General features: G+C 48.6%; 9 protein-coding genes across 9 annotated transcripts; 5 read left to right on the top strand and 4 right to left on the bottom strand.

Moving 5' to 3' along the window:
* Positions 1-784: 784 nt before the first annotated feature.
* Positions 785-1,168, top strand: N7532_002616 (uncharacterized protein; the record flags this gene model as incomplete). Its single annotated transcript, XM_056615110.1, has 1 exon — positions 785-1,168. The coding sequence occupies one exon, from the start codon at positions 785-787 to the stop codon at positions 1,166-1,168; it is 384 nt and encodes a 127-aa protein (XP_056478082.1).
* A 306-nt stretch (positions 1,169-1,474) lies between these two features.
* Positions 1,475-3,218, bottom strand: N7532_002615 (amino acid permease/ SLC12A domain-containing protein; the record flags this gene model as incomplete). The annotated part of the gene is made up of 2 exons (XM_056615109.1): positions 1,475-2,651; positions 2,746-3,218. 2 exons carry the CDS (start codon positions 3,216-3,218, stop codon positions 1,475-1,477), a joined length of 1,650 nt encoding a protein of 549 aa, XP_056478081.1.
* A 1,769-nt stretch (positions 3,219-4,987) lies between these two features.
* On the bottom strand, positions 4,988-5,909 carry N7532_002614 (uncharacterized protein; the record flags this gene model as incomplete). The annotated part of the gene is made up of 3 exons (XM_056615108.1): positions 4,988-5,105; positions 5,177-5,757; positions 5,808-5,909. 3 exons carry the CDS (start codon positions 5,907-5,909, stop codon positions 4,988-4,990), a joined length of 801 nt encoding a protein of 266 aa, XP_056478080.1.
* Positions 5,910-6,780: 871 nt separating this feature from the next.
* Positions 6,781-7,526, top strand: N7532_002613 (uncharacterized protein; the record flags this gene model as incomplete). The annotated part of the gene is made up of 4 exons (XM_056615107.1): positions 6,781-7,029; positions 7,107-7,273; positions 7,330-7,359; positions 7,412-7,526. The coding sequence occupies 4 exons, from the start codon at positions 6,781-6,783 to the stop codon at positions 7,524-7,526; spliced, it is 561 nt and encodes a 186-aa protein (XP_056478079.1).
* A 1,398-nt stretch (positions 7,527-8,924) lies between these two features.
* N7532_002612 (uncharacterized protein) lies at positions 8,925-9,179 on the top strand (the record flags this gene model as incomplete). Its single annotated transcript, XM_056615106.1, has 2 exons — positions 8,925-8,989; positions 9,050-9,179. The coding sequence occupies 2 exons, from the start codon at positions 8,925-8,927 to the stop codon at positions 9,177-9,179; spliced, it is 195 nt and encodes a 64-aa protein (XP_056478078.1).
* A 700-nt stretch (positions 9,180-9,879) lies between these two features.
* On the top strand, positions 9,880-10,314 carry N7532_002611 (MAPEG family protein; the record flags this gene model as incomplete). Its single annotated transcript, XM_056615105.1, has 1 exon — positions 9,880-10,314. The coding sequence occupies one exon, from the start codon at positions 9,880-9,882 to the stop codon at positions 10,312-10,314; it is 435 nt and encodes a 144-aa protein (XP_056478077.1).
* A 2,116-nt stretch (positions 10,315-12,430) lies between these two features.
* On the top strand, positions 12,431-12,778 carry N7532_002610 (MYND domain protein; the record flags this gene model as incomplete). The annotated part of the gene is made up of 1 exon (XM_056615104.1): positions 12,431-12,778. One exon carries the CDS (start codon positions 12,431-12,433, stop codon positions 12,776-12,778), a length of 348 nt encoding a protein of 115 aa, XP_056478076.1.
* A 1,474-nt stretch (positions 12,779-14,252) lies between these two features.
* N7532_002609 (uncharacterized protein) lies at positions 14,253-15,011 on the bottom strand (the record flags this gene model as incomplete). The annotated part of the gene is made up of 3 exons (XM_056615103.1): positions 14,253-14,271; positions 14,502-14,613; positions 14,660-15,011. 3 exons carry the CDS (start codon positions 15,009-15,011, stop codon positions 14,253-14,255), a joined length of 483 nt encoding a protein of 160 aa, XP_056478075.1.
* Positions 15,012-25,008: 9,997 nt separating this feature from the next.
* On the bottom strand, positions 25,009-25,356 carry N7532_002608 (uncharacterized protein; the record flags this gene model as incomplete). Its single annotated transcript, XM_056615102.1, has 1 exon — positions 25,009-25,356. One exon carries the CDS (start codon positions 25,354-25,356, stop codon positions 25,009-25,011), a length of 348 nt encoding a protein of 115 aa, XP_056478074.1.
* Positions 25,357-25,591: the final 235 nt, after the last annotated feature.

Raw genomic sequence — 25,591 nt, 5'->3', positions numbered from 1 at the left:
GAATGCGGAATCTTGGCGGGAACCAATTGACTTGGCTGCTGATGCCGTTCTGGGGAGGACTTGGATTCCGGAGCCCGCATACCACTTCCCAACCCGGCGATTCGGCATTCCTCGGCAGCCACCATCCGGCACGCGGGATGGGAAAAGAGCGGTCTTCAATAAAGAGGTGGTTGGGGCGATGAAGTGGCTCGATGATTTCGATTCCTTGACACTTAGCCTGATGGATTCCATTTCATTTCCGAACCCAGACATTTTTGACAGCGCCGATCACCACGAACATGTGCGAGTTATGTGCCGTGCTCAGAGGCAATTTGGCTTTCGGAGGTTTTTACTCATAGCCTATTCTGACACTTCTGAGGCCCAGGCGTATTACCAGGCCTATATTGACGATTATGAATGAGCTCAACCAGAAAATGGGCTCGGATGAACATATTATGGTCTCATATTGTGGTAACATAAGACGGAAAAGCATTACTTCTCCGGGCTCCTAATTCATATTACCCAATCCGTCTGTCAAAATTACCTGGGGCTTCCGGATGCGGTAAGAATGATGGCCTAGCTTCATCCCATGAAGCATCCACCCCTAGTATACCTCTAGGGTAGCACGACGAAGACGGTAAACCATACTGACAGCAACCGAACAACCTATTCCGGCACAGTGGGCTGATCTGCGAACATCGAAAAACGAAATCTATATCTACCCTAGACATCCTTCCTCGATCTCAGGCTGGTTGTAGAAAAGATCCTCTCAGCAGATCACCTTCCTCCAAACCCACAAGCCACAATGCAGTTCACCAGCACCGCCGCACTTGCCTGTGCCCTCTTCTCCTCCATTGGCTTTGCCGCCCCCTCTGAACACTGGGCAACTACAGCCACCATCCAGCTCGCCAACGACCAGTCGGGCGCAAATGCCAATGTCGCCGTTCCCGTTGATGGCGTGAAGCGCTCCGTTCAAGAGCTATGGGGTCACACCTCTGTGGCCCACAACGGCCTCGTCTTCGCCTCAAGCGCCCAGCTCACTGCTTTCCAGCAGACGACTGTCTGCAAGATCATCCAGGAGCCTCGCATTCATGTTACTCTCGATGCTGAGAAGACCTGGGTCTCCTTTGGTGGAGGTGTTGTCGATCTTTGCGCCGCCTATGTTGTTTGTGAGTGCGAAAGAATGTGAAAATAACGATGTATGCGCATATTTGAGTGAGGGAAGAAGAATAATTGGGTTGAGACTTTATGTGGTGACTGATTTCATATGTATATCGAATTTATTTGTATTACGAGTAAAAGTAATCAACATAATATATACGCTTCCACTAGATTACTGAATCAATTTTCTGAACACAGTTGCGAACTTAATCAGTTTTGAAGGGAGTAGAATGAAGCCATCTAAAAGCCCTGATCTTCTATGTACAGCTGCGACAAATCATCCCATTGCCTCCAGGTACAGATCCGATCTGTAGATATCTAATCAGGAAAACCTCTAGACTGTGGCCTCCATCTCGGGCTTCTTCTTGAATTGGACCATCTGGAGAAGTTCTCGCCAGAAGCCAGGGGGATCCTCCGGTAATGTGGCCTCGTAGGCATCGATGAGCGGCCTTTCCCAAACCAGATCAACCTCATTCGGCTTGAGAGTTTTGGTTCTGTGTCCCAGTTTCCATCCAATGTAGAGACACGGCGCAACAAGTTGCATGGTATAGTTCTGGAAGAACGTCTCGACGTTCCAAGGGTCAAACGCCGTGTAACCATAGAAAAGCAAGACAAGTACCATAGCCACCGCACCGAAGTACGCACAGTACGGCTGGAAGTAACCGAAGTATGGGAAATTCCGGCGATCGATGCCTTGGGCTTTGCAGGCGCGGTAAAACTGAATGAAAGTAATGCAGATGACGAGGTAGTCGATGAGTGCACCTGCCGTCACCAGGCTCACTAGCCAAGTCAGGACTTGAGATGAGTTGTTCGAGAGCTGCAAGAATGACAAGAAGGGGAAGCAGATGACGACGAGGAATGCGTAGATGGGTACACCGCGACGTGTTTTGGCAAGGATCTTCGGTGCACGGCCTTCAAGGGCGAGTCCATAAAGCGATCGGGTTGCGCAGTATGTGACTGTATTTCCGGCCGAGAAAACAGAGGTAATGAGGAGAGCGTTGACGATGTCGGGGAGGACTTTGATTCCCATGTTGTGCATCGCGATCACGTAGGGAGAGCTACCGCCGCCTTTCTTCGAACTTTCGCCCGCCAGGATTGCCTGGATGGTCGGGTCATCCCAGGCGACGACGGTACCGACACAAAGAGCTCCAAGAACGAAGAAGACGATGAAGCGCCAGTACACAGTCTTGTATGCTGTCTTGATGATGATACGTGGGTGCATCGCCTCAGCCGCTGTCATCGAGATATACTCTGGTCCGACGACGCAGAATGCAGCAGACCATAAGGCTGCAAGGAAGCCCTGAAAGCGACCGAGGTCTCCGGAGTTCCGGAATTCGGCGAATGCACTGGGCTTTTGCCAGTGTCGGAACCCGTATGCGTCGTGTTGAGGATTGCCGCCCACCATTGTGATAAAGGTGAAGAAAAATAGCATGAATATGAGGATGACCTTGCCGGATGAAAGCCAAAACTCGGCCTCGCCGTATGCGGTAACAACCAGCACATTCAGTAGACTATGAAATGTTTAGTTCTGTCTTGTTAATGCAGGGTAGATGGTGGGTTGGTGGTTCTGAAACCTCTTGGGAATCATCACCAGGAAAGCCATACGCATAGAGAACGATAACGACAGCACAGACGGCCGCGACCGGGATGTCGTCTCTCCAGTAACCCAAGATCAGGTTTATTGCCGTGATCTCAAAAGGAATCATCAATGCCTCGTAGAAGAAGAAGTTCCATCCGACCATGAAGCCCACGGAATCGTCTACCCATTTCCCTGCCAGACGAATGAATCCACCTGACACGGGGTGGAGGACCGTCATTTCAGCCAGCGAGTTGTTTATACAGGCAAGGAAGACACAGTAGAGACTGTATGCGATGAACAGACTGGCCGCTCCACCGGATCCCAGGCCATTACCGATACTGACGAAAAGAGCGGTTCCGATGGAGCCCCCGATTGCAATCAGCTGCACCTGTCGGTTGTTCAGCCTGCGGTGTAGACCTTGCACATTGATAGTCTGCCCATGCTCCACGTTTGCCTCAGCAGGAAGTTTGAGATCTTCCATCTCGTCCTTTGCCCCCATCTTGGCTTATGAATAGACTCGGTACGAAATAGGGCTGTTCAGCAAGTCGAAATATCGGGAAGCGCGCTGCATGGGGCAAAGATCGAGAATTTGTGTTTCTGAAGGTGGTAAATCCTTCGAAGTGGATCAACAGAAACGTGGGAACATGCCGAAATTATATTTCTCGCGATTCTGTATGGCGTGCCACAAAACGCCGGGAGAGCGTCGCTCGGATCCTTCCTCACTTTGCGCGGATCCCCTTGTGACCGACCAATAAAGCAATAGGCGTTATCAGGTTGCAGCCCGTCCCAGCGTCTCCTCATCCCATCAAATCAAAGAATATAAGATGAGATCCAAAAGCGACCCAGCTTGATTGGCTGATGTAGAAAACAGATGGGTCGCCCCCGCGTGCCCAGCATCGGCCTTGACCGCATTCTCTTCTCAGCCTTCCTCGGGACAGCCGATCGTCTATAGAAGACCAATGGCCGACCGTCGTGATCAGCACAGACCCCTCAATGGAAGCCTCGGCCGCTTTCCGCGGTTTCTTGCTTTGAGGGATATTCGGCTTTGGAACCCGATCCCTGAAGTTGTCTCAAACATCGCCGTTGCTCTTACCCATGTCGGCCCTGTCAACTTCTCAGAGTCGATATCTCGCGTCGGGCCTTTTGGTCCCCCCGCTATTCGAGGATCGTTGTTTCTCCACGCGTCAGTTCCCCAGGATTTGGCCATGTGGTGTCAACCTTGTCGGCACGCCTTCTCGAGGCTGACCACCGGCCTTGCCGAACTATATCGGGTGAGGCTTATCTTTAGTCCAACTGCGAGTCTCGAAGTACCCAGGCTGTTCTCAGGGGTAATGCAGGAGATTAGAATGGGGCGTGAGCATCTTGATTGGTGGGGTTTAGTTGACTCAGAAATTGGCATAAAAGAGGAAGGAGAAAAGAGAGGCGACGGCGGAGTTGCCAGTACGAAGGGTTATAGCGGCCAGAGCTCACTTTCCAATTTCGGTAGGACTTGGTGCCTGAGTTAAGTCATCGAAACAGTTGCCGGAACAGTCTTCTGAATGGTCAGCTGGACAGTCACATGAAAGGTCACCTACCCTGTAATACCACCATTCTTGATTTTGCGAGGTTGGTGAAGATTCTAAAAGTGTTATGGACATGAAATTCTTTTGTAGTTTCAGTCATTTTTTCCCTGTTGCTGCTGGATCATTCATTAATCAAAAACAGACCATCAACATGAGCTAAGATAGAAAAGTGAGCTCTATCCGTTACAACCCTCCATATACCAGTATCTACCATCGCGGCGCTATTCCCATTTAGATCACGTGACTTCACCCCTTGGCACAGTGCCCACTCCGCACTATCGGGGCATACCGCGCCTTAGGACTTCAAAATGGGGTCTCTGTGACAGGCGGGATCAAAAATAGAGCTTAGATGTGCCACGTAAATTGTCACAGATGGAGTTCGGACTCGCCGGTTCGTTTAATGGATGATGCGTGGATGGCCTGCTGGAAGTCCGGCAGAAGATATCACTGCGCGACGACGTAAATAGTATATTCGATTGGGGCCAAGGATCCGCTATACTCCACTGGGTGCCCGATTGGTGGCGCCGCTAGTGCGTCGATTAGCCTACGATAAGAGCGACTGGACAGTCGACCGGGAAGTGGAGCGAGCGAAAAGAATTATGAATCCAATGATCTGTATAGGTGAGGAAAAGTCGACAGCATAGGTAGCGCTTCGTAGATCGATTATCCTTCTGCAATCCGAGAAAGCGACGAGCTCCCGATGTAACTATTGAGTCGCCTTTTCGATATCCGCAGCCCACAGGGCAGCACCGACGGTATTCGTGAACGAGAATGCAATCGATGCGAAGGGGACCATCTCAAGAGCGAACGCCGAGATGCCGAGGCTGGGGAAGTGTCAGTACTATCCAATGAAAAGCCAAATGGAAGTATCTTCCATGGAGAAGAAGGTACTCACCCTGTATACGCTCCCCGGTTCTTCTTCACCCACTCCTCCCGCTGACGAGCATCCCAGCCCTTGAGCTGGAAATAACGTGCATGCAGCTCCGGACCAACACGCTTACCCTGCACAGCAATGTACAGCAGAGTTCCAACGACCGGAATAAGATTCAGGGGTAGAAAGATCAGCGACCGCAACAGAGCCTGAGGCTTCAGCCGTGCAAAAGGCCGGGTAAAGACCTTTCCAAGTCTGGCAACGGCATCCCGACCGCTGGACCGCGGTTTAACCTGTCGACCCTGGGCAACGAGAGGCTCCTGCTCGCGGGCGATGAGAGTTCCATCAAAGGTATCGATGAGCGCATCCTCGACGAAAAAGGAGCGAGAAACAAGATTGGTGATTGTGGAGCTCTCGCTCAGCATGAGAAGGGCTGCGGAGATGGCAGCCAACGGTCCGCTGGTGAATGCCATGACGGCCATCTGAGGCACGTAGGTGAAGAAGAACATGGCCGTCGTCACGCCCATGCCTAGACTGATTGTTCGGCCAGCACGGGACATAAATGGACCCCAGAGGCCCTTGTGGGTTGCGAAGTAGAAGATTCCCTGCAATTTGTTAGATCGCTTTGCACTTGTCTGCTCTGTCGAGGACGAACCTTGAAAGGGTACAGATATGCACCCGACATGAGGACATCTTGAGAGGCTTCGCGGACGCTGTTCGCTTCAGCGATAACGGCGTCCTTGAGATGGTCCGGCATGAGGGGCGTCCGGGTGCGAGCCTGTGTGCTGCGCTGAAAGTGCAAGGCTGATGTGGGCGAAGCACGTCAAGTTAGCTGAGTCCGGGACAGATGACGTCATGAACGTGGTCGGGTATTTCAGAATCCAGGTGAACCCAGGGTGCTCTCAAGCTGAGCGCAGGGGGGTGGGGCGATTACACGGGAAATCACCAGAATCCAGGTGAGCCCAGGGTGCTCTCAAGCTGAGCGCAGGGGGTGGGGCGATTACATGGGAAATCACATGACACCCTGCGGTCAGCTCTGGACCCCCCTGCGTTCACCTGTATTCACCTCACTTCCTGCCTGAAATTCATGCCTTGCAGCCTAAGGCAGAAGTACCATTGCGCCGTCGCGGTTCTCTGGCGGTCACTAAATGTCACCTGCCTCTCTCAAGCTCCTCGGGGCTCAACTTGGAGGGCGTGGAACTCTTTTGATCCTTGAACCAGGATTGATAGAGCTCATCATCAAGAGCCAAAGCAGTGAGTGCATGCGCGGGCTGAGAAACTCGTCTTGACCAAATCTTATCGCGCGCAATCGCTGACCAAGTATGATAGAAAATGCTTCGATAGCTAGGCGCAGCCATACAGTCTCGAAAAGGATGCACGCCATTCAAGGAGCGACACATGAAAGTATGTTATCACTGGGTGTCATGTCACTGACGTACTCATCGAGACTTAGTACGATGAAACGCAACCATCATGCGGTCTATGCACACGACGTGGAATAGAGTGCATATATTCTTCAGCTTCACCGAAGTCGCCCAAAAAGAACACAATACGCTCCCATAGCAGCAGTGGCAGCATTCATAAACCGCCTACCGTCATACCGGCACCACAGCCGTGGGCTTTACGAGATGAAGCTTTTACATCACTACCTCCTGATCACTAGCCATACATTGACAAGAGACTCCCGCGTTCAATACTTCTGGCAATTCTCAGTTCCTCATGTTGCAACCTCCCACGGATACGTCATGGACATGGTTTTAGCCATCGCAGCTCTGCACCTCGCTTCATGGGCAACCGATGCGACTGAGTCTCAGAACTGGCTGCGTCCCGCCTTACAATATAATACGCAGGCTCTTCCAACTATTCGCAAGGGCCTGGTAAATTAACCGTGGATATGAATGATGCGAATATTGTCTGCTCAATATGCAATTTGATTTTCATCACCGGGTACCAGACCATTTCTTACGAGGAAGGTCGTCGCGACCCCCTTGATGATTTCCTGGAAGCACGAGTTATGTCAAAAATGAGTCGATATCTGGAGAGAGAAGCTGGAGCACCTCAAAATGTTTTACTTGATACCGGGTTGAACGGGGGTCATACTGCGGTTTACCAAGAGGAAAGGTTTGGGGCCGCAGCCTCGAGATTCTTTGATCACAACCCAGCTGATTTTGAAATAGCTACGACCCAAGACTTGTCGACCTACACAGGTATGCGGAAATTTTTTTCTTGATCTACTCAGCCTCAATCTGACGAAAATAGATGCATCGTGGACAAACTCGGCGAATTCAGCTGCCTGATACGCTTTGAAAACCCCGACTCCGAAACCGTCGTTAAGAATGCACACCAACTTCTGAAAGAAGCTATTCAACCCTAGTCGACGAATACTGGATGCATGAAGTGGCCTCTCGATGTCAGCGACGCCTTTGCTGATTTGCTCAAGCAGGACGATTGGCTGGGTCGCATACTTCTAATGTTTCATGGTCTCGGAATCCATCTCAGCTCGAGGTGGTGGTTCATTGGGGATTCAGGGAGACGCCTAGTCTTGTCTGTTTTACCTCACAAGAATGATGTAGCCTCGCAGTGGAAATGGCTGATATCGTGGATTGACGAGGCTGCCAATACATAGACCTGAATTTCAAACGCTTAATTGCACTTCGCATGATTAATATGGTCGATTGCACGTTTAGGTCTGAGCTACGACAGCCATGCAAGCCTATCGAGCTTCGCGTCTCTGTTTCACCATAGTCTTCGAGCAATTCTTCTTTTAATTGAGAAGTTGTTGTGTGATATCTTGTCGGAGCCAACAACACCCTCTGCGAAGATGTCTCGGTGAAGTGGACACTCGCGACAACGAAAACAAGAACGGTAGCGAATCTGCTCTATACGGCGACTAGATACAGACTATGGTTATTGTATAAAGCCGAACTGCAGATTTGACCCGTGGATTTTCTCATCAGCTCAGGTCAACTGTTTCAGCTTTTTGTCGTCTTTCGGAATTCATCTCACAATGCTCGACAGCTCGAACTGCGAGTCCGTTTCGCCAGGATGCCCAGTCACCGCGACAACCTACGGCTACAGACCCAATTTAGGCGCGAACATCTTTTTCGCCGTGATATTCGGACTGTGCAGGCTATGCAATTTGGGAATTGGAATCAAGCTTCGACAAGTGATGTTCACAATCGCTCTATCTGAGGGCTGTCTGCTAGAATTTATCGTGTACATCGGTCATATTCAAATACATAATAACTCGTAGAACAAAAGCAATTTCCGAATACAAATCACCTGTCTCATTCTCAGTCCTCAATTTGTCGCAGCTGGTATCTACTGGTCCCTGAAGCATATTTTATTGTTTATTGGACGGCAAATATCGCGTCTCCGACCCCGTCTTTATCCCTGGATCTTTGTCGGATGTGATGTCGGCTCGATTATTCTCCAAGCGGCTGGTGGCGGTGTATCGGAGTCTGTGAAGCAGTCAATAAAATCACTTCTTGATTTTGGGAATAATATTATGATTGCCGGTATTGTATTCCAGGTTTTCACCATGGGAATTTGCGGATTGCTTGCTTTGGACTTTGGTTTTCGATTCAGGAGCACCGCGTTTCGTGAGGCTGATGCGGAAAAGCTTTGAAGGAAAGACGTTCGTAAATTTCACCTCTTCTGTGCTTCTGAGGTTGTTGATTATGTGACTGTTCCTTTCCGGCGCATTTATCGGTGATTCTCTTCTGCTACCTGTTCAATCAAACGAAGCTAACTTCTGATTAGTATTCCTAAAATGACGGATGACTGGGGAAACTCGTTGATGCGCAATGAGCCAGAGTTCTTAGTCTTGGATGGAACGTAAGTTCATGCGAACCATGATATATTTGTGGATATAAGCTAATCTCTCGATTCTGCTAGAATGGTGACTATCACCGTCGTTGTCTCACGGTTCTTCACCCTTACTTTACCTGCCCCTTTGTCCACAAATGACCACCCGAAAATGATACACGAGCACGATATACGCGAAATTAATACTGATGATCAGTGAATTGGAAGCTATTGGGGTGTGCCTTTTGGACATTTTGCTGCCGTTTTGAGTGTCAAAATATTTATTTCCCATCGATTTGTGTTAGACCAGGGTTTAGAAGACATGTCATTCTCCCTCACAAGATGCTGGTCCAACCTTATTGGGCTATTCCACATTCTCATAGAAATAAGCATCTTCATATCTAAAACTGTCACCGCAATCCATCTGCCGGTAAGAATTCCGAGTTCCGAATAGACTAGACTCGATTAGCTGATAAATCAATCGCTCGCCTAGCAAATGGGAATCATCTAGGCATCATCAAGTAGCCCAACCCGCAAAGCAACATTTCTCTCCATCCAACATTATCAACAGATGCCTAGTCTGCTTATTTGCAATCTCCCAAGCATAAGCTGAGTTTGCACGGCCTGGTCTTTCAATGCCCCGCAAAGATACCGTCTTGGCATCTGCGCGAAAGGCTAGCCCGACGCCCACAGCAGCGCTAACTCGCTCATCAGCTCAACGCCCCGCCAGGCTCGGCCGGACTTAGCGGGCAACAATGGGAGCGAGAACCCCGATTGGAGATGATCCGATACAAATCAGGCGATGCTGTCAGCCCGCTCTCGAGAACAGACCTATTTAAGACCCTGAGGGGGGCCGTTCGAGACTCGTCAAAATCATTCCTGTCCGAAACACTCTCTCCCGCAGCCATCAAACCATTAAAATGTTGAATGGTACCGCCTCCGGTCTGCTAGGCCCTGTCCTGGCCCTCAATGCATGGACTCTCGCAATGGAAGTCTGGATGTACGCTGTCAATATCCCTATATACAGCCGGTTGAAAATCGAAAATACCATCACTAAGAGCCAGCTTGATGCTCAGGTTCCGGCCTCTGCACGTTGGAAGAGGGATAATTATAATCATTTGATGGAGCAGCCAACGCAGTTTTATGCCATTGCGCTTACGCTGGCGGTCGCGCGTGGGGGCCAAAATGATGGGCTTGATACGCTTCTTGCGTGGACGTACACCGGAACTCGCATCTTGCATAGCCTGGTCCATGCAACGAAAAACAAAATGATGCTGAGATTTAGTTTGTTTGTGATTTCTTCAGGCGTATTGGCGATTATGACTGCCCGGGCGACGATGTTGATTCTTGAGTGATTGCCGAGGGTAATCGAGGCGGCTTTTGGTTGGTCGCGATGAGGTGGGAAGGGTGTGGGCTATCTCGACAGCGGAAAGTCTGAGGTGGCTTTGGCAATGAATGATTTGGAGAAGGAGAATGCTGATAATTAATACTACAATTGTATATACATGTGTGATGGAAGTGCTGCGGGCGAAGAGAGACAAAACAAACAGGCATGTGACCGCGGCATGACAGCCCCTAAAGTCTGTCCGTCTCTCCTCAACCGGAAACCTGTATATTCTTTTTCATCCAAAACCCTCGGGGTTCAAAAGTCCAACTCTTCTTCCAAATTATGTCTTCTGTTCCCACTTCAATGTATGTGTGCGATGGTTTGGCTTTTCCATGTTCATTTTCACACCAAACCCGTGAAGGAAAGATCCCAAAATTGGGCCCAAAGGGATATGTGCTAGGAGTTTCTGGGTGTCACGGCAGATCTTGCGCGGAAACCGGCGATTTGAAGATAGACCGACACCGGGACGCAGGCGACAACCGGCATCTTCCGTTTCAGAAACGCAGCCCGCGCTCTTTCATGAGATATGAAGGTACAAGCTCCAAATTCTGCTTGACGGGAGAGTACTAGCATGGATTGAAGTAGGATCAGCTTCGGGTACAATTTGCTACTTGACCTTGCTCCCGATGGGGGATCTAGAGTTGGGAGACACTGCAATTGCTTGACCCAATTCAGGAAGGCACAAGCAGCCTCAATTTACGGAACTTAACAAAATTCTCCAGCAAGTTTGAGGGTGTGCAATCGTGAGATAGTCTCTGCTAATGTGAGTAGGACAGCGTCCTCCATAGCCGGAGTATACGGCTCACTGTCAACTGGTTATATGAGGGTGTCATTGACCGTTGAGACCTTGCTTGAGCTACTCAAGCACAATTCAAGTTGTCAGAAAGGCTCGGTTGGCAAGCTATATCCGCATTCCAGTTCGGAAACAACCAGATATGTACAAGCACGAACAACCAAGGCAGACAGCTCATTTCTGGCAGGCCATAGTCGCACCATCGTTCATCGAAGCGACATTGTACCAGGGCTACCCTGGTGCAGCAGAACATAAGCACAATTTTTAGCAGCTTTTTCGAGTTCTGCTGTACTATACTCTACTAGTGGTAACATCTTTGTAATCTACCAGTTTTCTCTTTCAATCGTACTCAGCCCATCATACCTCTCGCCTATTACCAGCGCCTCTTTCCACCATCTTCTTGCCATCAACCGGCATCTTTAAATCTTTCTATATCTCGCCCTCTCTCCAACTTCCTAGCTTTTTCGATTTAAATCTTCCTCTTTAACCCAATCACCTCTTCCTCTTTATTTCGATCGCCAGTTCGACTCGACTACAACTTCTTTGACTCTCTAACTCTCGCTATTGTTCCGGCTTCTCAGTCCTCCATCCAATCTTCGGCTTGATCAGCTCTTCGGTACTCACTACATCTTGCTCCTTCTCTCCGGATACGACCTCTCTCTTTCTACCATCCTCGCCATCATCCCTTCGACCATCTCCTTGCTATCAGCGCTACACTCTATCTCTAATCTGACTTACCACCTTTGCCAAAATGGCTGATTTGACTACCTCCAAGACCTGCCGGAAGTGCGGAAGTCTGGAGCTACCTCCAGTCCATTGAGACGATGCTCTCGTTGCAAAGCAGTCCGGTACTGCTCACGCTATTGCCAAGTCACCGATTGGTAGTCCCATAAGCAAAACTGTGTTCCCGACGATACTGCCACTAAGAAGCGCAAATCTACTGATACCGCCAAGACGCACAAGTCGACCGAAACCACCGCTAGAAAGTGCGAAACATGCGGCAAGCCGTACACCCTATCCAACCCGCTCGAACGATGCTCCAAGTGCCATTTCACCATTTACTGCTCTAATGAGTGCGAGAATCAGAATGAAAAGCACCACGAGAAAGTCTGCCAGGTCTCCCAGGTCTTCAGGAATTGTCCAGACTCGGTTGTATTCTAAAGATACGGCCTATACCCAGCTCCCTTACAAGTGCGGATCAAAACCCTACCACGGGTTCTGCTAAAGCGGCAGATGTGGTTGCATGGAAGATCTAAGAAAGACGTCTTTAAGATGCTAATCTATGCGTACCATGTGGAGCTATGCGTGGAGCACCAACTTGGCTGTATCCCCCAAAAGGACATTATCTCGGAGGGGCCACCGACAATGGCGAATCTGTTTTCCGGTGTTCCTGGACAAAGTTGACAAGGAAATCGAGCTATTTTCTCCGTGGTGGTCCCGTGGGAAGCTAGAGGAGTGTGTCCAGTTTGGCCTACAGCCGAAGCTCGAAGTCAAGCAGTGGTGGTACCTCGACAACCTAGAGGAAGTGAGCAACCAGTACGAAGATGTGGCCATGCCACTGCAGCTGATGATGTTTGATGAGCTTGCCTATTACTTGCAGTTTGGTGACCTGAAAATTTACTGCGGGATTCCACAGTGAGCGACTTGAGATTCTGATCGTCGAGGGCTACATTACGAATTGCCCAGATTTCAGAAAAGTTTCTTCGGGGCTATGGATCCTGGCCGTTAGAAGGAACTGTCTGTTAGGGAATCCTTGTCCTGGAGCTTACGAAAGATCCGAGGGCATTAAGTCCCAGGGGCCCTAGACAATATCAAAACTCGTTCCATTCTGAGTTTTTAGGTTTCCGCGTAGCCTTATCAAAAGTCTGAGTGTTTTAAGATATGAGGAACTGAATAGAGCTTTCTTAGTAGTTCCAGGTGGCTAACAAAGACCCTCGTAGTAGCATTTGCAAATGTTGATCGAATATACAGTAGTCAGCAATACGATGATGCTGTGATTTGACATATACTAACAGATACTCTAGGGTATCCACAACAGGGAAGCAAATACCCACAAGGCACCGACAGATCCACCAAGCGTTAACATGACAAGCGCCGGCTCACTTAACCCACTGTGTTTTATCTAATATGAGCCCTCCTGGTGCGAAAGTATTGATCCTAGTATATCTCTTTGAATGGCAAGGAATTTGGATATGCCCGCCGCACCGAACCCCGGTGCATTAGTATCCCGAGAAAAAGATACTCTTTGTATTTATTATAGTCCTCAATTGATGGACGACTGCAACGCGACTTCTTAGGGAGTTCACTAAGATTTGTGGTGAATCTTGCAGTCTCGTGTGAGGCTCTAGTGACCCCAATTGTTGGTAAGGTATTCCCAACGTAATGCGCCATTTCTGTTCTTTGAGTATCCACCACATATCGATCAGTTGGTTGAAGCTGGACCAGAAACTCAGAAGCAGCAGCCTGATATGGAATTTCTTCCCCAACCGATTGTATCTGTGAAATTTTGCTGTTAGAAAATTCTAGGCGAGTTGCTATCTCCGCCAGTTTATACATCCTCTCCGATGCGAACCCTTGCCGTTCGGCCGTACGTTTTCTGCCATTTCGATATGGTGCAAGTGATGTCAATGTGGGGAAATCACGCATGACTGCGAGAAATAACTGCTGGTAGCCAAGCTTTGGGTTCAAGTTTGAGCTTCCCCGAGAGTACACGAAATCGCAGTCCCCGACTTGCAATCGGCACATTCCCGGTCGCTGATTAAGCCCTGAGTAGCTGCACATAAACTCATCTGCCATTGAACGTTTTGGTGGCATAGGAAGTAGTTGCTTGAGAGCCATAGCACATGCCTCAAAGTAGAAGAAATCTCTCGTGAATGTATATAAGGAAAGAATTCTCCCTTGGGTTTGAAGGATCTTCTCTAAGACTACTATTCGGGATTCTTCTGAAGGAAGATGAGGAAAGATTTTCTTTTGCTCCATCATCTCTTCAATCCTCTCACGATCGTGGTCCGAAATCGATGGCATACATGTCTCGAGTAGGGAGACAGTGTCCGGGTCAAGAAATGAATCAGAATAACCACTCAATATGGTGTTCCACTTTGAATACATGAGATTTAGGTACTCAATAATTTCCTGGATACCGTTAGCCCGAGTTAAGAGCCTGGAGAGTTGAGATTCTTACCTCCTGACATCGAATTGATAACCACCTTCCCAGGTACGAAATTTTGAGAAACTTCCATAAGCCTCTAAAAACTAGAAGCTTATTGAGTGCCCTTCGTACGTGCCTAAAGTCCTTTTCTAGGCGATTCATTTCACGTTGGGCAGACTTGCTAAGTCTTCCGCGCCACTTGAGCTCCGCATACACATCTCCGAGTTCCTGGTACATGCGGATATTCTGGTAGATGTCACCATCACAGAACGGCTGAGCGTTTGGGTGCTCTTCACGAATAATAACCTGGAACTCCCGGGGAAGACCTACTTCATGAGAGAAGAATAGCGAAAAGATGAATGCAATACCTACTTTCGGAATAGAGATCTGCTATCCACAATTTATCCCAGAGAAATCTGTCGGCGGCGAGTACACGGTGTTTTCCATGAAAAACGGTAAGCTTAATATCATCTGGAAGGTCGAGAGTTTGAATCTCGCTATCATCCCGGTTAGGGAGAATGTTGTCGCAAACGAGAGCTTTGATAAAGTTATCCGGATTGAGGCGAATGCAGCCTTCGGACTGAAATTTCTCCACGAGAACCTGGATGTGTTCCTCTCTGGTCGTGCGGGCGCTGACGCCAGTAACATCTAGATTGTTTAACCTAACCTTGGCCCTCCCTCTGTAGAACCTCTGGGAGGCTGTCCAGCTGTCCGAGCTAGACATGAAGTTGGGCAGTGCGAATTTTTGCAGTCAGTAATATTCATAAGTAATAATTTCGTCCAGGCACCATGGCAAGCGCCGCCAGAAGTGTTCATCGAGGACAGAGAGATGGCAGTGAAAACTCACGACCACATTCTATCCAAAGACCCAAGCGAAAGACCCTTGATTCTCTACACCGGCGGGAGTGGGATCGAGGGAAAAATTGGAGCAGCAGTAGTCGTTGATCTCGAGGATCACCACGCTCACAGCCAAATGGGCGGCGAAGAAACGTCCACTGTATACGCTGCCGAGCTCAGTGCCATCGAAATGGCACTCAAATTAATCTTGGAGACCACGGAACCGTGGGCGGCACAGGCGAGAAACGGGCTTGTCATCTTTGCAGACAGCCAAGGGGCATTGAAGGCGCTCCGCCAACCACGGATGCCATCAGGACAGGTCTACCTGGAAGAATGCCTCCACCTGGTAAGGCAACTCGCAGCCAATGGCCGTCAAATCCACCTCAGGTGGATACCTGCTCATCAAGGAGTGGCCGGCAATGAACGTGTCGACCGACACGCAAAGGAGGCGGCCCAGGAACCAGAAGGACCACAAAACCCAAACAATCGTTATATTCGCCTTGCAGCCGCAGCTAAAAGCCGCATTCGCCGCGAGGCAAAAATCGAGTGGGAAAGGTCATGGCCTATAGAGAGAACAGGTCGACCGACGAAACGCTTAGTCGAACGACCAACGAAGAAGACCCTGGAATACTGGTCCGACCTGCGGAAAGCGACAGCGTCCATTCTGATGCAGCTTCGTACTGGACGAATTGGCCTTGCTGCCTGCCTACTTGACTCGCATCAATCGGCGCGAGTCAGCGAGATGTGGTTGCAATCTGGGGAACCAGACCGTCGATCATATCTTGCTTGAATGCCCGCTACTCCAAGGTGAGCGCAACTGGATGAGAAACGCTCTGTCCGACCGCGGAGTTGCTCTGCGACGCGACGAGCTCCTGACGCGGCCAGAGGCTCGCATAATTGTGGCCGAATTCATAGTCCGGACAGGTCTCTTAAACCAGTTTCAAGCAGTCGACCCATTGGCTCTCGGCACGGAAAAAGGCGACGAAAAAGGATGACCCCTCAGGACAGTGTGACGGAAGGAGAAGGATGGTGCCCGTTAGGAGTGCAGTGCCAGGTCCACTGTATTCCCTTGATGCAAGCGAGCGCAGGAGCGGTTGAGGGACGTTGTAAAATGCATCTAGTATGATACGGTATCTAGCGAAGTAATATTACACTGGTCTCGTGATAATCCCGTCGACTTCCATGGAACCCCAGAGTGGGAGGCTGGTTCGGGCCGACAGTCCTTCCGATGGCGGGGCCAGAACTGACATCCTGACACGCGATTCGTGTCACTCCAGGTCGTTCAACCCCACACGTTCCTTCTGAGTGCCCTTTATTTCCATGAATCAAGGGTTCCACCGCATCATTCCGTGGCTCCAACTATGGATCACAGATAGGGATCAGCTACGGTTCGGTTACAAACGAGTTTCATCTTCCATGGGGTATTCTATGAGAGTCTTTGTGTAGCGTCGATCATGCTGACCTTTATGCAGATCTTGACGACAAGTTATCCCCTGTGCCTGGGGCTGCGTTCGACTCATACGTAGATCAGCATGAAGATCAATGTCTTCCGGGCACGCGAACTGATCTCCTCTCCCAGATCAGCGAATGGGCTTTGTCACCACAGGGCAGATGCATTTTCTGGTTGAATGGTATAGCGGGAACAGGAAAATCGACCATCTCTCGAACCATGGCAAAATCATTCAGCCTATCACAATCACTTGGAGCAAGCTTTTTCTTCAAGAGAGGCGAAGGGGATCGAGGGAATGCAAGGAAACTTTTCCCGACAATCGCAAGGCAACTGGCCATCAGCATTCCTGAGATCACCCCAGTCCTCCAGGAAACAGTCCGCGAGAACCCAGGTATCTTAACAAAGACAATGCGGGAGCAATTCGAAAAACTCCTACTTCAGCCACTCCACAGCCTCGAGCGATCTAAAATCCCTACCCAGGCCATGGTGATAGTGATTGACGCATTGGATGAATGCGAGGGAGATGGTGACATTCGGCTAATACTCCAACTTCTCTCCCAGCTACAAAATCTAGCGGCTGCGCGTCTACGAGTTTTTTTAACCAGCAGACCTGATCTACCGATTCGCCTGGGGTTTTTAAAGATTGCAGACGATGACCATAGGGACTTTATTCTCCATAACATACCCCGTGAAGTGATCAAGCATGACATAGCGCTATTCTTTGATCACCGATTAACAGAGATCAGATCAGAACGCATCCTAACATCAGACTGGCCCGGCGACGAAGGTCTCCAAAAGCTAGTGGCATTATCTGTTCCGTTATTTATTTTTGCTGCCACTATTTGTCGGATATTTGAAGAGCCTGACTGGGACCCGATAGACAGTCTCACTGAGATCTTAACACGACAGAATGACCAATCTAAGCTGGATAGGACGTATCTTCCGGTTCTTGATCGTCTTCTCGGCAGACAACACGGGAAATACAAAGAAAAACTGGTTTCCGAGTTCCAGCAAGTAATCGGAGCCATCGTGACATTACAGAGTCCACTCTCGGTACCATCACTTGCAAAGCTTCTGGACCTGCCGGAGCGGCTTGTTCGCCTTCGACTAGACCCACTACACTCCTTGCTAAGAGTGCCAGATAATGAAACGGTACCTGTGCGGCTCTTTCACCTATCATTTCGAGACTTTCTTCTTGATCCAGACACCCGGAAAAAAACCCCTTCAGGGATAAATGAGACAGAGATGCACTCTACGTTGGCTAAACAATGCCTCTTGATGTGTCAAAGTCTACGGAAAAATATCTGTGGACTATCAAGTGAAGGAACCGAACGTACAGAGATTGATCACCAGACTGTCGATAGTAACCTTCCTCCGGAGCTACAGTACGCCTGTCGATACTGGGCATACCATCTAGTGGAATGCGCGAACTCGAACAATATGAAATTTAGTGCTCTGATGTTTCTCCAGAGGCATTTCCTTCATTGGGTGGAAGCAATGAGTCTCATCGGACTTACATCGGAAATACTCGGCATTCTTGATCGGCTGCAAGCGGCCATATCGGTAAGTTGCGTAGAGAGGTCATGTGGTTCGCACTGACAGCTCTAGGGCAATGCCTCTTCTTCATATTCGGATTTTCTTCACGATGCAAAGCGATTTATTCTGAAAAACTACCAGATTATTGATCTAGCGCCACTTCAAGTTTATTGTGCGGGCCTTATATTTGCACCCCAGACATCAATAATCCGTGCACAGTTCAAACGGGACATTCCAACTTGGATATGCCAGCTACCACGAGTTGAGGAAAGATGGGGCGCGCTCACCCAGACGCTCGAAGGCCATTCGAGTGCGGTTCTGTCGGTGGCCTTCTCGCCCGACGGCCAGCTGCTGGCATCCGGCTCTCGAGATAAGACAGTGCGGCTCTGGGACCCCGCAACGGGCGCGCTCACCCAGACGCTCGAAGGCCGTTCGGATACGGTTTACTCGGTGGCCTTCTCACCTGACGGCCGGCTGATGGCCTCCGGCAGTAGAGATAAGACAGTGCGGCTCTGGGACCCGGCGACGGGCGCGCTCACTCAAACTTGGAACGCTGGAAGAATGGTTACTACAGTGGAATTTTCCCATAACGGCTTATATCTCCACACAGACTTCGGTGTGCTCGTGCTTGACATTCAACCCAGGCGTGACGTTCCTATACCTCATCCCCCTCATGCGAATCAAGATATCTCTATTAAGCAGAATCAATGGATCAATCTGAGTGGTCAGAAGGTTCTCTGGCTTCCTGTTGAGTCTCGGCCCAACTGTTTCAAGGTCAATGGTAACACAATTGCCCTGGGGCATGTATCAGGGCGGATTTCCTTTATCGGATTTTGTATATAGATGCAACTGATTTCGAATACCTCTTCTTCCTCTATTTCTTATCTCTTTACAAAAGAAGAGTCTGGGAGAAGAGGGGAACTTCTATATCTCTATCCTACACATGGAATATTCTATAAAGCTCTAGTCATTTAATAGATCGTCCAGGAACCAGTTGTGGGGGTGGCGGCAGATCATCAACGAACCAAGCCTAGCCAGCTCTCTTTGACCGTCAAAGATCCACTCTGGGGTTCCATGGAAGTCGACGGGATTCTCATAAGACTAGTGTATTATTACTTCGCTAAATACCTTATTATACCAGGTGCATTTTACAACGTCCCTCAACGAAAGGTGGCCAGGGCAATGACTGATCTACGCTAAGGTCTTGGCGGTGGGGCCAGAAGAGAGAGTGTGAGTGTGTACCGGTCAAGGCGATTTCGAGAATGACTGTACACGCTAAATCGATTCTGAATTTGATTTATAGCGACTGAGCAGAGTGCGCGATAAGACTTCTTATGAAGGTAAAGACCAACTCAGCGCGATCCTGCTGGAATACTTGCCTTGGCTGAAATCTAAATTGCGAAAATCATTCTGAAGATTTAGTTTTAATTGCTCCACGGCTTCTCAGACTGATAGAGTTTGCGTTGCAATACACATGGTCAAGCGCGTCAAAAGGCCCAATGCCCAGATCACTCTAAAAGCTCTAAAACGCGCAATCTGTAGATTAACAAGGCCGGGGGAAGCCTCCCTCATTTTGCAAATTTTTATACTATCGACAACTCCAAAAGCTCGTGCATGGATTGAAATTTGGCTATTTGATCAGGTACACCGGGACCGACGGGAGACGTTCTTGAACGGCGGTCGCATGCTATACTTGAAGTATTAAAAAGAAAAAAGAAAAAGAAAAAAAATCAAATAAATGTTCATAAAAAGAGTGGTGTCCCGATCGATATCCAACTGTGAAAAAGCGAGTGACGGTATAAGTTCTTCAAGTCGTCCATTGGGGTGATTCATGATATTCCTCCCATCTTGCGTGAGAGCATAAAGCAAAATATCGACAGAATATCAATCAGAAAACGACCAAGCGGTCACCTTCCAGAACCTTTTAGACTTACGGTACAGGTGCTATGAGTCCAGGTGGAAGAGATCGGGCCTTGGCAGTCGCCAGCGCAGGCGGGAGGAATGGAATAGCAACCGCCAAAGTAATCGCGATGGAGGTCACTATCCGTGCAGCAAACATGATCACCAATAGTAAATTTGGCAATAGATATTTTTGAGCCCGTTGAATGGTGTGACGAAGGCGAATCTTCTTGGGGTCTTGATATAAATATCGGATTGGATTGAGGGAATGCGAAGTGGAAAGTTGAAGGCACTGAGGAGAGAATTGCTGACCAAGGTATCGCCAGCGTAATAACAAGCATCTCACAACGCTATCTAGATCTTGTTGTAACCCCACAACGGGTCACCTTCTGTGAGCCTGACTAAGCTCAGGCATCACATTCCCGGTGATCGAGCATCCAGAATCCAGGTGAGCCCAGGGTGCTCTCAAGCTGAGCGCAGGGGGGTGGGGCAAATCACATGACACTTGGCGGTGCTGAGCGCAGGGGGCTCCATTAATTACCTATATAGGACCAATACGTTTTGGTATCACAACAGTAAAATTGGGGTGTCCGCCATACATACAGATCAACTGATATAACGACTAGTATTCAGAGGAATCAACAACGAGGAAGTGTGTATTAAGTACAGAAATTAACTACTAATTAGTTACTAACTAATTCCTAATATATAGGAAGCCTTGCTCGTCGACATGCAGAGCAGCAACAAATCGAACAACGACGGCAAAGGGTACCTAAAGAAGATCGCATTCTTTATGACTTCTCTTCGTCAGGTCATCCAATTCGATCTACTAGTGCTGCGTGGGGCAGATCTCCAGTAAATCGTCCCCGGGGAAGTAGATCACGCAGTCGTTCGAGGTTAGTATATGCAACCTTCTTTTTTAACTGGTTACTAACTAGTTTAAGCACCCCTCGATCCTCCACTCCACAAAGCGATCTTCGTCGTACTGCCTCAATTAATCTTTATAGTCAAGGCCAGGATGACAGTAATATACGTCAATCCGAGCTTGATTATCAGTATGAGATGCCTGAGCTAGAACGGAAGAGGGTCGAAATTGAGAAAGCGAAGATGGAGAATGAGATAATGAGATCAGAGCTTGAGCTACTACATAAGCAGTTAGAGAGCTAGTTAATAACTAGATAAAGCGCGGCATATTCAAATATTGAATTCACTATATTAAATACTAAATTTGTATCATATAATGTATTTATTATATATTGAATTATGACTATTTTGTTGAAGTGTCAGGTAATGTAAGGTGACAGAACATGTAAAAGCTGAGCGCAGGGGGGTGGGGCGATTACACGGGAAATCACATGACACCCTGCGGTCAGCTCTGGACCCCCCGGCGTTCACCTGTATTCACTCGAGCATCGGCTTCGTACCCGATGGCCCCACTCACCCAGCATGGATCGGGAATCTCGGGTAACCGGCATTCCTCGGGTGCCACTGTGGCACAAAGCACAAAGATTGTTTACGGGGGTCGGTCTGTGGGGGATGTGCCCAGATGACTAGCCGAGCTGTTCCGCTTTTGGTGCCAAGCCTCTGATCAGCTCGCTTCGGTCGCCAGCGGTTGCTGTCGGCGCTGCATCACGTTTAAAAAAAAAAAAAAAAAAAAAAAAAGCCAGTTCAAAGCCATTCAAAGCCATTCAAAGCCACAAGGTTCCGTGTATACTATGAAAATCGGGATATGTGGCTTTGCTAATATGGCTGCCCCGTTCTCTTTTCCGAGCCCTGAATTCACAATGTTGAAATCATGCCAAGGTGCGGCATCGTGTCTGTGGCCCCTTCGGTTGGCAGCCCTGGAAATACCAACAAGCCCTTGAGATCTAGACGTGTGTAACTTCTTGGTAGCTAATATGATCGGTCGCCTTGGCCTCGAACTATCACATACATAGTATGTGTTGATGGTAGAAAATGGTGGGTTTTTGATTGGCCCACGCCAATGACTTTCCTAACCCAAAGAGGGCAAAGACAAGAGAAGTGGAGATATCGATCTGCAGCCATATTCTTCCAGGATAAATCTTCAATCCTGCAATTATTTTTTAAATTGGTTTCATCGAGAATGCTTTCCCGAGTTCTTCAAATTCAATCCTCCATCTCATTCACCCTACACTTCTGCGTTTCCAATACCCTTCTATCTTCACCGCGAAATGGCAACTAGCCAAGAGGAAGCTCTGTTAAAACCACAGCCGAACGATAAGTCATTCGAGAGCTTCGAGACAACTAGCAATGAGACAAATGAGTTCTCCTGGAAAGATGATCGCGACCCTGAGAACCCTTACAATTGGCCAGCTACCAAGAAATGAACCCTGACATGCCTCGCTGCCTTCGCAACATTCCTTACAATGATGGATGGAACGATGATTACTGTCGCGCATTTCGAGATTTCGGAAATTTTCAATATCGACGAGACATCATTTCCACACTCCTACTGGCAGGTGACAACTTGGGCCACCGGGGGACCATGCCCAGCTTTATTCATCCTCCCGCTCGCCGAAGATTTTGGGACGAGGCCCGTCTTCCTCTCGACATACTTGGTTTTCATATGCTTCCTTGTTCCCCAAGCTGTCGCCCAGAAGTTTGCAACTTTGGTAGTGACCCGATTTTTTGCCGGTGGCTGCGTCGCCATTCTGGCGAAAACCCCAGCTGGGGTAATGGGTAATCTTTGGGACACTGAGTTGTCGCGATCAGTCCCTGTCAGCCTATATATTCTTGGATATATGGCTGGAAGCAGCATGGGCCGGTTATGGGAGCCGCAATTTACCAACCTCTCAGGTGGAGATGGATTGGTTATATGCAGCTTATATGGTTTGGAGCGCTGTTTCCGATCTACTACTTCTTTTTCTATGAGTCGCGTGGAAGTGCAGTACATGCCCGACGTGCGAAGATGTCACACAAACTGGTTTTGTCCAAGGCGCCATCGTCATTGGCGAAATTATCGGATGGGCTTTGAACTTCGTATCTCGGAAGCTATATTTCGGCTCCGCATCGCGAAATGACGAACTTCCTGGGACTCCGATACCAGAGGCAAGACCTTACATGGCAGTGCTAGGAGTGTTGAGATTGGATACGATGAAGCACTGAATATTGAATAAGGGCCTGCTAGACAAATCGACCTTGATGAAATTGACAGAACTTGAACTTGTCTGTGTCTAACTGTCTACATGCGATTCTGGGGGTATTTATCCTTGAACGGGCGCCAAGCCCCTGACAGTAGTAAACCCCTATTATTGGTCTCAATCGGAATTCTTCCATGAAGATCCCCTGAATTTAGAATATAATGTCGCACAAGAGCGTTTGAAGTTCATATCAAGCTCAGTGCCCCGGGTTTCCCTGAACAGGCATGCCGACAGAGGTTGGGAATGAGGCATCAATTCGGTGCCTTATCCTGGAACCTCAACAGATTACCTCTGTACTGGGGTTAGAAACGAAGTCTGGTTATTTTTTGGTAAGTTACCGAGTGATTATATATTTCGCAGGTGTGTTCGTATATACCTCCTGTCCATCTTTTTGTTAGACGAAAAATACTTAAACAAAAACATAATTCCATTATTTATCGGGTTCAATTAGGACCAAATTATTCATCTAGGTCTACAATATTTTTTAACTAATTTTAAAAAAATATTTGCTTATAAAACCTAGAGAAACCACAGTCGGAAGTCTTGACTCTCGGGACAGCGATATGGCTTCCACTCCTGCGGATATCCAACGGATATCCGCAAATTATCCACAGAATATCCGCACTAGTAGTTTATCTAGCCAATCATCAGGACACTAACCACAAACACATATTCAAGTCGTGAGTTTGTGCTCTGTTTGTGACACACCTGAAATTCTTCTCCAGCCCCATATGTAAGCTTTCCTCTCTACTCTTCCAAGTCTCTCCCAATCTCTACTTCAACAGACAACTTATAGTCTATTGAAATATGTCCCAACTGTGACGGATGACCCTGGGAATAGCCTCGTCTCGTGGAAGGATGCCTGAGGTATAATATTGGGTCGTTTGCACAACGCGTTTGCTGGGGACTTAACCCCTCTTTTTCTGGCGGACTTTCTTTCTTTCTCCTTCCTTCTTCATCTTCGAGATTCTCGTAAGTAGGAACCGAATGAATGTGTTTCCTTCGAACGGCCCGCAACAGTGGACAGGTCCACCATATATGTGGCAAATACACATAGGCAGGTGGACCTAGCCTATCAGAGTGATGATATGTTCTATTCGGGACTGTTGCATGAGAGCCCCGTGCGTCGGGCCCACGATATTCCGTGCTGGACATCTCACACAAATATCGCCTGGCCTGCCCCTCCCTCGAAAAGAACATCGCCGTTTCGAGGGAGAGCCGGGCTCTCTCCGCGACGGCTTCTTCCCGCCCACCGCGGAACCCCCCTCATGTATATACCACGTATGCTCCCGCATAGCTATTTTCCTCCTAGAATATACGGAGTGCCACGGGCCCGCCTGCAGCCCTCACGGCGCCGTAGCCCTCCGTCAACGAGGTCTACATCGCCAGTGTTCAGACCGCAGGTGCCCCGTGCGGGCCAAAATATCTCATCCGTCTCTATCTGTGCCAGTGTAGCAATGGTTGGAATAGAAGATATTTTACACCCCTTTAATGACTGCAATCGAGTCTTCTACTTCTGCCTCCATGGTAATCAGCTTCACACATGCCCCAAAACCACCTGCTGCCTTTCATGCGGCTGATAATTTGTGCTTTCAGAGCTTATACGTCTTTCAGTTGAATTGAATGCTAAGTTCTGATGAGATGTAAGAGCCGCAAAAGATCTAGACACAGGCTGGTTGCTGAAGTGATCTATAAAATAGCCATATCTAAGATCGAGGAAGGTGAGGACACTTTCCAGGTAAGGTGATCCTCTTGGCATTTGTGGCAATGTTGATTCCCCAGATAAGGGTGTAATACCTGCTGGTTTTCTCCCTAAAGGTTGGTCAGTATTAATGGCACTAGGGGCGTTGAAGAAGAGACTTGCTGTCAAGTACGTACTTTCGCTTTCGGAACATCCAATTGAAAGTTCCCTTCGATCGATTGGCCATCGAACTCAGAACGACATCGATGAATATGGGCCATTCTTCCTGAATTTTAGGAAGGTTCCGGTTGTTTCTTGCGGAGAAATCGTCGAATTCACCCAGACGATTATAGATGGCTTCGTATGTGTCACAGAACTTCTCCCATACCTTTGGGTCGTTCATGTATTCAAAGACCATGCCCATTGACTTGGCGCTTTGAAGCTGCTCGTCTGGATTCTTCTTTCGCCATTTTCTCAAGGATACAGCCTGTTTTCCTCCGAACATCTTGTTATTTTTTCTTTAGTCAGCCATAGTTCTCTCTGAAGCGGGGGTGATCAAGGACGTACAGCGCCTTTCATTCCATTGGCCCTGGCTTTGAAGATCGTCAACCTATCAAGATGGCCTTGGCTGCCTAGTTCTCGCAGAAGGACAATAAAAAATGACACTTTTATTCTGTCCCCATTTTTGTTCGTTATATCCCACTCTTCTCTTTCAAAGATCCATTTGACTGCATCGCTGC

This window comes from Penicillium argentinense, assembly GCF_028826775.1.
Source record: "Penicillium argentinense strain IBT 30761 chromosome Unknown utg000003l_segment0_segment0, whole genome shotgun sequence".
NCBI classification, from domain to species: domain Eukaryota; kingdom Fungi; phylum Ascomycota; class Eurotiomycetes; order Eurotiales; family Aspergillaceae; genus Penicillium; species Penicillium argentinense.
Note: the sequence above shows the minus strand (reverse complement) of the source record. Positions and strands in the feature narration are given on the sequence as shown.